General features: G+C 44.3%; 1 protein-coding gene across 2 annotated transcripts in view; it reads right to left on the reverse strand.

The window, feature by feature from the left end:
• Window positions 1-12,743, reverse strand: part of PRKCB (protein kinase C, beta) — a 448,755-nt gene that overhangs the window by 87,035 nt on the left and 348,977 nt on the right. For both annotated transcript variants that reach the window (XM_006867193.1, XM_006867194.1), the window contains exon 10: window positions 12,447-12,620. In XM_006867193.1, the coding sequence (XP_006867255.1) occupies window positions 12,447-12,620 (174 nt within the window). The remainder of the gene's footprint in view (window positions 1-12,446; window positions 12,621-12,743) is intronic.

Below are 12,743 nucleotides of genomic sequence, written 5' to 3' on the forward strand. Positions count from 1 at the left end.
CGTTGTTGACCGTCCAAACCATAGGCTCTGAGGATCAGACTTTAGCTACCTAGTAGACATAGCAAACTGTCCCTCATCTGATTATTCAGTAATGCTTATTAGTAATCTCATACATGAGCCCTGGATATCCACAGACAAATGTAGAAACCTTCCCTAAAAGCCGAGACTGTAAATTCCAAAAAGGCAAGCTTCCCCCCCCCGGCAAAAATAAAAAGCTAAAAAGGATAGAGAGAAACACTGTTAACTGATGATATATGGAGGGGATAATAATCAATGTAATGAAACAAGCTATATAAGCTATATGAATGGTTGAATGTGAAGCTGATGATGTGCCCTGTAAACTTTCACTCAATCCAAAATAAAAACATTAAAAAAAACAAAAAGTTTTACCAAAAAAAAAAAAAAAAATCATCCTTGTGATTGTTGCTGTTTTTCGTCATTACACAGTTGCAAATGTTGCAGGGACTAGGACAAGCGCTCTTCTTTGGAATTTCATGGACCTCCATTAAGGAATCAATAATCAAAGGCCACCAGCCTGAAGGTAGTGAACCAGGCGGTGTCTGTTTCTCTTGCTGCAGCTCTTTGGGCCCGAGTTGCTTTTCAGGCTCCTTTCCAACACTCGCGATCATCAGCTGGTTTTAGTTGCCTAAGGTCCTGACACCTGCAAAGGTCTCAAAAGCTCCCTGTCCGCAGACATACTGTACACCATTTCCGTACTGCCTGCAGCTGTCTACAAACTCCATCAACTCAGTCTCCTTGGGGGCAAGATGGTACCTCCCACCTGACTTCCTTCTTAGAGGCACATGAGTTGTTGCTAGGTGCGGTCAAGTCGGTACCGACTCATAGCAACTGTATGCACAATGAAACGAAACACTGCCCAGTTCTGCACCAACCTCACAGTTGTTACACTTAAACCCACTGCTGCTGCCACTGTGCTGATCCATCTGGTTGGGGATCTGCCTCTTTTCCCCTGACCCTCTACTTTACCAAGCATGATGTCCTTCTGCAGGGACTGGTCCCTCTTGATAGATAATGTCTGATGTAAGAGAGATGAATGTCACCATTCTAGCTGTACTTCTTCCAACACAGATTTGTTTGGTCTGTCAGTCCATGGTACTTTTAATATTCTCCTCCAACAACATAATTTAAGTGCATCAATTATTCTATAGTCTTCATTATAGATGATACAATATTAAGAGATAATAGCAGCCAATTTCCAGCTAACTGGGGGCCAAGCATCAACACCTGACTCAAGAGGAACCAGTAAAATTCCCTTTCCTGTGAGCATGAATTAGAACTCAGGAATTCAGTGGCTAGGTAAATTGTAAGGGGCTAGGGAGAAAGATGAGGCTTTTGGCTCCTGTAAAGATTTATAGCCTCAGAAACCCTATGCAGGGTCACTATGAGTCGAAACCAACTTCACAGCACATAACAACCAACAAGGAAGCCACCTTGACCACAAGCAAGGAGAAACAAAGAAAGCAAGGAGAGAAAAAGACAGGAATCTATTCTAGGCAGTTTTAAAGTTATCAATTCTAGTTCTTCATGTGGCCCAGGTGTATTTTGTCCTTTGGGTTGTTTCTGTATTAAAGTTTTTTTTGTTTTTTACATGAGTTAGTTTTGGGAAGGGGGTGTTCTATTCTTGCAACCCAATCATCCCTGGCTGAAAGAACTGCCAGAACCTCCTACAGCTGACCCCTTCCGTTCTTAAGCCAAAACCATCACTTAGATACTGTCTCCCAGAGCTGACCCAGAGTTACTAGGACCCTTGGGACACCTTTGGGGCTCTAGAGATACATCACCAGTAACCACTCTACAAGTGAGCATCATCATCATCTCTCTCTCTCTCTCTCTCTCTCTCTCTCTCTCTCTCTCTCTGTGTGTGTGTGTGTGTGTGTGTGTGTGTGTGTGTGTGTGTGTCTTCTCTTGCATTCCAGCATGCCTTGCAATTGAGTTCTTGCTGGTCTGGTCCATGACAGCAAGTTTGGGGAGGAGGTAACTTCTGTCCTTCAATGACTCATAAAATCTAATTCTATTAAAAAAAAAAAAAAAAAAGGTGCATATGTTCAATTGAAAAGAAAACAGTTAAAATAGATGTTTTGCTAAGGAGACTTAACTGCCTGTGCCCACTGGCAGTTGGGAAATTGCATGACTGTGCTATGCTGGCAGTTGTCCCCGGGAAGAACACTCAAAGGACTGGAGGACACAGAAATCTATTGTGTTTGTGCCGCAACGGGCCCCTCCGGCCTTGCTCTAATAATGCAGTTGGCTTCCAATTATTGCGTGTTTATCATGTACCCTCCCATCCATCATCTCGCTTAATCCTCACTGTAACCGTGATGAAACCAGTATTCAGAGCAATTCTGAAGGTCACAGCGCTAGAAATCACTTACCTGACAGAGAGAGGGCTTATGCTCACCCCTGGGTTTCTAAGTCAATGCGTCTAAACCCCAATCCTCTCTAAAAATTCACCCTGCTGAGGGCTGAGGACAAAACAGCCATGGTGGTACAGTTTTTAAGCATGCAGCAGCTAACCAAAAGGTTGACATTTCAAACCCACCAGCCACTCGGCAGGAAAGACGAGGCAGTCTGCTTTTGTAAAGATCGCAGCCTTGGAAACCCTGGAGCAGTGTTGTTCTCTGTCCCATGAGGTTGCTAGGAGTCTGAATTCACTTGACAGTAATAGGTTTTATTTTCGGTGGAGGGCTCTGACATCTATTTAGGTATTCCTTTTTGCCATCTTATGGCACATAAAACATTTTAAAGTACTTTATTATACACACTAACTAAAACAATCTAAATTCAAAAAGACATCTCCCGGAATCAAATCAACGTTTTGATCTATCTGTGTGGCCTTAACTTCTTTACATACACACCTTCAATTTTAACACATTTTACAATCATCTTAAATGGTATAGAATATTCTATGTTTTCTGTTAACAGTGTGCCATGCGTTATTTCTAACGTAGCTTTAACCCAATTATCTATGGGTACCTCGGATATAATTTTTTGTTTTTGTAAGCAAGTTTTTAAGAATCAAATTTGCATCATTACAAGATGGGATTGTTTCGTCCATGTGTGGGTGTCTGCTTCACTTTTATATATTTTGACCACTTTGAGGACTTTTTTAGTCTATTAAGGGTATTTCAGTTTCAAAATTCTAAGTGTCTAGTGAAAAAGTCCACCAAGAAACAAAATAACCTCACATCTGCGGCATTTTCTACTCAATGTGTCATTTTTGGTTTGAAAGGAAGCTGATTCATAAGGGAATTCTGGGTCACAAAATATAAAATGACAGTTCACTCTGGCTACACTGGACTAGGCATTGTTGTCCAAACATGCACGCATGCTCCCGCCTCAGGCTTTTACACAGGCTCTTCCTGAAGGCTGGCTTTGCCCTGCGATAGCCACTTATATCCCTTCCCCTCCCAGCCTTCCTTGTGCTGGGCTCTGCCTACATGGTACGTTTCTCAGCCAGTCCTTCCTACATTACCCTATCAAGAGGGGCACCTCTCTGCCCCAATCCATCCATCACTACGGAGGGAGCTCATCTGATAAACACTGGTGGGAAGTCAAGCCCACCAGCTGCTCCATAGGAGAAAGATGAGGCTTTCTGCTCCTGCACAGATTTAAAGAGTCTTGAAAACCCTATACAGGTCACTACGAGTCAGAACGGACTGGATGGCACCTAACAATAGTATATTGTCTCTCATCTGACTCTCACACCAGTACATACAGGTTCCAAGGGCGTAGGGATTTCATTGCTTTTGTTTACAGAGGTATTCTTCTGAGTGTTGCTCCTAGGGCCTGACACATTTATTTCGATGAAGAAATGTGTTGAAAGACCCAATAAGCACGTGAGACTTAGGTTGGTAGAATTCTTGCTTTCCATTCAGGCGTAGCCAATGTACCTCAGGCGTAGCCACCACTTGTCTGTCCGTAAAGGTTTTGTGTTGCTACAATGCTGATCAGGTTTCACAAGAGATTCCAAACCAGAACAGACTTGCAAGAAAGGCCTGTTGGTCTATTTCCAAAAACTCAGCCAATAGAAACCAATAGGACTGCAAGATCCAATTTACAACCCAGCATATGGATGGTGCTACATTGGACAGCGTTTCTTCACTGTGCATGGGAGCTGCCCTACATCAGGAACCAACTGAATGGCAGCTAACAACAGCCCTCTTTATATTAGCAGCCCTGCTGTGGCATGGTAGGATAAAGCACTGGACCCCTAGGCCGGTTTGAACCACAAGGTTGGCGGTTCAAACTCACTAGTTGCTCCTTGGAAACCTTCTATAGAGTTGCTATGAATTGGAGCCAACTTGAAGGCAGTTACCAATGATTTGATTTTAATGGGTACTGGCTGTAAGGATACTGTTGATTTCAGCCCTGCCTACCTCTTCCTACGAAGGACTACTATTTGGGGGTGGGGGGGGGGGGGGGGACAGGGGATGCATATGTAATGATAGAAGCTGAGCATAAGCCAGATGTCTATCTTCGGGAGCCCTCCGTAGAAGAGGATGCTCACCTTAGCCTCATTCACATTAATCTGTGGCATACATGTTCAGTGTTACTGAAATTAAAAAGAAATCATCCCCACTGATAATTTTTTTCCCAGTGTGGCACTGTAGGATAAGCACTGGACTGCAAAGTTGGTTTGAATCTCAAGGTCGCTGTTCAAACTCACCAGCCGCTCCTTGGAAACCCTATACAGGATGGCTATGAGTTGGGACTGACTCAGCGGTACTTAGCAACAATACCACCAACAATAATCTCTGCAATATCCTTCCAGGATAAGCAGGGTAATTATACTGAATTATAGTGAAAAGCAGCTGAAGGGCACAAGGAAACCCAGGTTCAAGTCCTGGGGCTGCTACTTACTGGCTGTGTTACTTGACTCATTCATCTCTGGAAGTCAGTTTCCTTTGTGCACAAATGTGGACAGTAACACTAATGTATAGCATGTTCCTGTGAAGATTAGTTGTTGTTGTTAGATGCCATCTACCGACTTATCATAGAGACCCCATGCACAACAAAACGACAAACTGCCTAGTTCTGTGCTAACCTCACAATTGTTGCTACACCTGAGCCCATCGATGTTGCCACTTTGCCCCAATCCATCTCGCTGAGGGTCTTCCTCTTTTTCTCTGACCCTCCACCTTGCCAAACATGGTATCCTTCTCCAGGGACTGGTCACTCCTGATAATATATCTGAAGTACGAGAGACAAAGTGTGGCCATCCTGGTTTCCAAGGAGCACTCTGGCTGCACTTCTTCCAACACAGATCTGTTGGTTCTTTTGGCAGTCCATGGTAATTTCAATATTCTCCTCCAAAACCATAACTCAATTCTTCTACGGTCTTCCTTATTCACTCTCCAGCTTTCACATACATATGAGGGTATTGAAAACACCATGGCTTGGGTCAGGCACACCTTAGTCCTCAAACTGATATCTTTACTCTTCAACACTTTAAAGAGGTCTTGTACAGTAGGTTTGCCTAATGCAATACTTCATTTAATTTCTTAACTGCTGCTTCCATGAGTGTTGATGGTTGATCTGAGCAACATGACGTCTTAGACAACTTTATAATTTTCTCCATTTATACGGGTGTTATTGGTCCAGTGGTGAGGTTTTTTGTGAAGATTGTTGTTGTTGTTGTTGAGTGCCATTGAGTCGGTTCCGACCCATAGCGACCCTGTATAGGGTTTCCGAGGGTGTAAATCTTTACGGGAGTAGAAAGCCTCATCTTTCTCCCGCGGAGCGGCTGGTAGTTTCGAACCGCTGACCTTAAGGTTCGCAGCCCGATTCTTAACCACTACGCTACCAGAGTATGTATATATATATATGTATGTATATAGACTATTAACAGGCATCTGGGGGTCACAGGCAGGATAGCAAAAGCTTCAAAGTTTCTGGGTCTTGCAGAATATCTCCCAGCTCCACTACCTATCAGTTGTAGCATTTCATGAGTTACTCAATATCTCTGAGCATCAGTATTCTCATCTGTACATTGGAGATAGTATTAGGACCTACCCAAGAAAGGTATTTGTTTGTTAAGTGCCATTGAGTCAGCACCAAACTATAGCGACCGTGTATAGGGTTTCTGAGTAGCAGCTAGCATGCTTGAGCCACTGATTTTGCAGATCAAAGTGACTTTGTAGTCCAGCGCATTAACCCACAGCGCCACCCAGGAAAGGTATGGGGAGGATAAAGTGACATAATACATGCGTAGTGCTTAGCATCGGACTTGACACATACTGAAGGGCTTGTTAATGCCAGTGGCTGCTTTTGGTTGTTGTCTGTTTCACTGTTAGTGTTTAAGCCATTTGGGTGATGACTCACATAATATAAGTAACAAATGTCTGGGCTCTGAGCTCAATGGACGGAGAACTGGCAGTAAGTTTCAGGCAACTACCACACATTCTTGTTCCCAATCCTTTCACCTACAAAGGAGGCGAAAGTTCCTTCCATCACAAGATTTTTGTGAGGCTGGAATGATGTAAAGGCTTTGAAGGCCCTGTCAACAATGGCTGTTCCAGTTGATGGTTCCACTGTGGAAATGAGCAAGCCGAGGCATGGAGGCACCTGCTGACCTGAAGGCACAGGACTACGAGTGTTGTCTGGTGAAAGATGAGCAGCACTGGGCTAGACCTCAGGTCTTCCCAAGCCTGGAGATGGGTGCCACCTCCAGACATCACAGGGAGTGGGTGCTGACCAGACCCACACAGTCAGGCATACAGTGTCCGGGTTCAAATCCTGGCCGTGTGTGGCCTCAGCCTAGTCTCTTTTCCTTAGTCCCCTGGTCTGTGAAATGGGGATGAAAATAGGACCTAAGGGTTGTCATGCTGCTTAAAATGTTAGCCTTTGGGATAATACCTCACATATAGTAAGCCTTATTGTAGGTCTTTTAAAATTAATTTAATTTATGCAAAATTAAAATCTAAAAAAAAAAAAAAATCAAAACAAGTTAGTGAGAGGAAAAGAATTTAAATTGGGGCATTTCACTCAATGAGCATATGCCGTGGAGAGGAGGTAAAATGGAGGGGTATCTGCTCTTCCCTCTGCCAGCTGGCATTCAGCCTCCCAGGGCCTCTCTCCTCGCAGGGAGCCATCTCCTCAAGCCATGTGAGACTCTACTATTTATATTACTTATTTCTTTCAAACAATACAGCTCTGGGAGACAGAACAGTGATATCACCTGGTCTCCATGCATTGGGAGGCTAGGGGCCATTCTTCAGCCTGGTAACATCACCCACACGCAAGATGCAAATCCACTGAGCTCTGGTATTCCAATTCTTGTGGTTATTAATCTCTCTTCCCTTGCATGTGACCATTCTTTGATGGGACCCAGAGCCTTGCACAATTTCCATACGAACCAGCGCCTACTCACTAACTCAAAAAGGCATACTGAAGTTCGAGAGATTGATGTGGGATAATACGAAAGGAATCATCTTAAACCCACTGTACTATATCATTCTTAAACCAACAAATAAACTAAGGTACTGCCCTTTAAAGTGAGCATTAGTCACAAGTGAGCAATCTCTGCCAATCACAACGCATTCAACTGAAATGAAAAACTGCTGTTACAAGTTAGCCTGGGTCTTGAGAATGAGATCTCTTCCCTGGTACTGATGGAAGCTGCCCTTCATCTCTGGTGGTGTGAAATGAGTCCATTGGGGACCACCAATGGGAGTGAGGACATCTAGAGGCTGAACTCTTCATTCTATCTGACACCATTTGAGAATTTTTTTCTGGGAAGTGTTTTGTTCTGTTGTACACAGGGTGGTTATGGGTCAGAACGGACTCAATGACACTTAACAGCAACAAGTCTTAAATCCCCAATGAAGACTAGAGATGTAGACTACTTAATATATACCCCTTCTTGGTCTTTGGCAGATCCCTATATGATGTGCATTATTGCTTACTTAATATTTTTGTTTACATTGACTGAAAAAGTTTTATTTTAGAAGAAAACTTAAGTCACCTTCAATGCATCATAGGGGAGTGATTCATTATCTTGAAAACTGTCAAATAAAGAGAAAGAATCAACCATTTATCCTACGTTTCCTGTATGAACTTTACTACCAGGTAACCAAGAAATAAACGAGGGAAGGCTTTTTCTTATTAAAGCATTCCATCCAATGAATCAATGAAAAACCAATGGGAGAATTGGAAGATAACATCTTGCGATCTGTAATGAGCTAACAGGTTGAGGCATTGCATGGCAATGGCTGCCAACATCAAAAAAAGAAGCAACTGGACAGTGTGTGCCTTTGGGTGAAAGAACACACCAGCACTTATGGACCTGCCAAAAGGCAAGAACCTAAGTCTGAGTGAGCCTCTAGACCAAGCTGCCAATCAATGTCAGGAGACAAAAGGGCAGAGGGTCATGTCGAGTTGGGCCAGACTGAAAACTCTGCCTGCCCAGGGTCTGCAACATAAAAGCCATCAAAGAAAGGGGCCACGGAGTAGAGAGGAAACTCAGCAGATTAAAAGACTGAGAAGATTTATTCATTGTTTTCAAACAGGCAATTTGAAATGATCTAGTCTACGGATGGCAAAACCTAAGTGATAAAACTACAAAGACACACAAACAAGTAAAGCTACTATCTTGTGCAAAGGAAGGGCTTGAGGTTAGGAGACGTTTCCCGGATGGTGGTCAGAGTTCTCATTCCCCCCACCTGGGTGGGAGTGAAAGCCGCTTAACATTTTAACAACTAAATGATGACTACAACCTGTCTTAATAGTTCAAAATTAAAAGGAGACTTTATGTTGCTGTTATTAACGTCAGCCGAGTCAGCTCCGACTCATGGTGACCTTTTGAAGAGAACTGAGTGGAATGTGGCCCGGCCCTGGACCATCTGCAGGGCCCTTGGTATATGTTTGAACCCATTGTTGCTATTAGGTGATGTTGAGTTGGTTGTGACTCATAGCGACCCTGTATAGGGTTTTTGAGGAGTGGCTGGTTGAGTCTGAACCATTGACCTTGAAGTTCAAACTGACCTTTTGGTCCAGTGCTTAATAATGATGTTGTTGTTATTAAGTGCCATCGAGTCGATTCCGACCCATAGCAACCCTGTATAGGGTTTCCAAGGAGCGACTGATGAGCTTCAACCACTGACCCTGCGATTCAAACGACTTTGCAGTCTGGCGCATTAACCCACAGCGCCACACCAGATGCCTTTCACCTGATGTTTACTATACGCCAAGCTCTATACTAGGGATTTTTACATTCAGCATCTCATGAATAATAAACATTCAGTGAGCACTTTCTAAGTCTTCAGTACAATACTAGGGAGGAGATCAGAGATCTCATTTAGTCATCCAACAACCCTGTGAGGTAAGTATTATTATTATCCCTTGTAGAGTCTAGGAGTTCCCAAGACCATCCTCATTACTGACACCAACTCAAAATTCGGGAATCCTTCAATAGCGCAACTCGAGGCATGAATTTTTTCTTCAGTTTTCACCAGGACTCCAGGAGTCCATTAGTGCTATCACAAATAAAATATAAAACAGAATATAAAATATAAAACACAATATAAAACAAATACAATATAAAATATAAAAAACAGAAAATAAAACACAAGCAAAAAGATAACCTAGAAACCACTGTTTGCCAAAAGCTTAGAAACCAAAGTTTCATAATCCCGCTTTGTTAAATAGGAAAGTGTTCACAAACTGCTAATGGTAACCAACAACCAAAGGTAATAGGACAAACTTAAAGTAAATGGAAAAGAGAAAGTTCTTTACAATCCACAAACCCTTTAAAATCATCCTTCATACATCCAAGACCATTTTGTATAACGGTGCGTGCTGCATATTGTGGAGAACACAATTCTAGTTCCTAGTCCCGCTAGCAGCGGAGGCAAGAAAGGGACTGGAATCAGAAAACCAACCAAACAGCCCACCAAACAACCAGAAAACCAACCAAACAGCCCACCAAACAACCAGAAAGCCAACCAAACAGCCCACCAAACAACCAGAAAGCCAACCAAAGGCTGGTGGGCCACAGCAGAGGATATTTTTAAGTGTTCCCTGGAGTCCAAAACCCAACCAAACAATCATAAAACCAACCAAAGGCTGGTGAGCCAAAGCAGAGGATATTTTTAAATGTTCCCTGGAGTCCGAAACCCAACCAAGCAGCCCACCAAACAACCAGAAAACCAACCAAACACTGGTGGGCCAAAGCAGAGGATATTTTTAAATGTTCCCTGGAGCCCGAAACCCAACCAAACAGCCCACCAAACAACCAGAAAACCAACCAAAGGCTGGTGGGCCAAAGCAGAGGATATTTTAAGTGTTCCCTGGAGTCAGAAAGCCCACCAAACAACCAGAAAACCAACCAAAGGCTGGTGGGTCAAAGCAGAGGATATTTTTAAATGTTCCCTCCAGCCAATTTACCTTGACAGCCTATGGCAATGGTAGGAGACTGTCTGGGATCTGGAGAATCTACACTCAGAGAAGAAAATCATCTGCTCTTCCCAAACGCAGGCATAGTTGTGGTTATGCTAGTTCATAGTGGGTTACACATTAGGGTGCTAAATGCAAGGTCGGCAGTCAGAGTCCACCACCAGGCACTGCGAGGGAGAAAGATGAGGTTTTCTGCTCCCGTAGCGACTTACAGCCTTGGAAGCCCTATACATGGGTGGCTGTGAGTCGGCACCAACTCTGTGACACAACATCACCACCACCACCACCATCGTGGTCCTAAGATACGCTCTGTAGACCTACCTGTCCATTTGCCTTTCCAAGGTCTGCTGTCACATTTCCCTAGCGCATTGTTTGGTCCCTATCCATGTGTCTGCGTCTTCTACATCAAGATCCTAAGTTCCTCAAAGAAAGAGTCTGGCTTAACTCAGCACTAGACTCAGCACTTGAAGCAAGGCCAAAGTTCAACCTTTATAAATGAGTAATTAACATCGATTGCACCTGGGGTCACCATGAGTCCGAGCCAAATTGACAGCACCTGGTTATGGACTCTTTCTAAGATGCCAATCAAAGTCCTGGTGTGGTTAGCAGACCAGTGGTTCAAACCCTATAGACGGCTGCAGTGGGTCGGAACGGCACTAACAACAAAGCACAGTGCTAAGTGCTTCTCGGGTACAGTCTCATTCCCTCCTCACAGACACCCTGAGATGGAGTTTCTATCGTCTCATCCATTTTCCAAATGAAGAGACTGAGGCCCTGAGGGTTGTGGTCTCAGGGACCGCCCCTCCAAGGCCTGGAAACTAGCAGCAATGCGTTTATCTGATACATCTGAAGAGCTAATGATGACCATCTAAGGCAAGGATGGAGTCCTGGTGTGGCACTGTGGGTTAATGCGCCATACTGCAAAGCTGTTTGAACTGCAAGGTTGGCGGTTTAAGCTCACCAGCTGCTCCTCAGAAACCCTATCCAGGGTCGCTATGGGTCGGAATCGACTCAATGGCACTTAACAACTATAACAACAAAGGCAAGGATGGGGAACGTCTGGCCCTCGGAATCATTTGGTCTAATCTGGCCAAGGCAACTGCAGATCCAGCCATCACATTGTTGTTGTTAAATACTGTCGAGTCAGTTCTGACTCATAGTGACCCTGTATAGGGTTTTCCAAGGAACAGCTGGTGGGTTTCAATTGCCAATCTTATGGTTCACAGTCCAGTGCTGATCCTATAGCACCACACCAGGAGCCCAGCCATCACATTGTTGTTGTTAAGTGTTGTCGAGTCCATTCCGACCCATAGCAACCCTATACAGGGTTTCTGAGGAGCAGCTGGTGAGCTTGAACTGCCGACCTTGCAGTTCAAATGGCTTTGCAGTCTGGTACATCAATCCACAGCGCCACACCAGGACTCTAGCCATCATATTAGGGGTGAGTTCATTGTTTGACCAAATACAGCAGGCTAATTTTGAAGTTGATAATTTTGTATGGCCCACGAATGATGTTATAAATTTTAGCAGAAAAAAAGTTCCCCACCCCTGGTCTAAGGGTACTGTCTTTTCACCAATTACCATTCTACGACCGCTTCTCATGGACCTCCGGAGTGGCACTGTACGATCAGCACTGAACTGCAAATCACAAAGTCAGCAGTTCAAATCCACCAGCTGCTCCTCGAAAACCCTATACAGGGTCTCTATGAGTCAGAACTGACTCAACGGCACTTAACAACCACTTCTCATGTTGTGACACCAAAGGTCCTGAGTCACCCCTTGGTGTCAGAGAAAGGCCCTGCTCTGTTGGTTATAAAACCAGTTGCCTAAATTCCTTCATCCCAACTGAGAACGCATTTATCCTGGGTAGAAACATCTCAATGGCAACCAACCTCAGAAATTCTCTGCGGACCCCCCAGCCTGACGCCTTTCTGTCTCTCAAATGGGGAGGGTCCACATATCTCCTTGTGGTGGGTGACTCTGGGGTGGTTTGGCTGGAACCTGGGGGAACAGTAGGGCAGCAGACACGTTACCATGGTCTGGAAGCAGGAGTGGAGCTGGGTCAGGAACGGGGGCTTCCCGGGCAGGGCCAGCACTCGCTTCTCCACCATGGTGCATTCTACATCATCATCCTGGATCACCACGTCCTTCTTCAGAATCTTCACCGCATACAGCTCATCCGTACCTTTTCGCTCCGAGAGCATGACCTGGGTGAAAAAGGAAACATTTCAGTGGGTGCTAAAAATAATTCATGCTTGATCACTAACCTAAAGGGAGGTCTGAGCACACTCCACAGCACTGTGGAAGAAAGGCCTGGCAATCTTCTTCCC

This window comes from Chrysochloris asiatica, unplaced genomic scaffold, assembly GCF_000296735.1.
Source record: "Chrysochloris asiatica unplaced genomic scaffold, ChrAsi1.0 scaffold00102, whole genome shotgun sequence".
Classification (NCBI taxonomy): Eukaryota; Metazoa; Chordata; class Mammalia; order Afrosoricida; family Chrysochloridae; genus Chrysochloris; species Chrysochloris asiatica.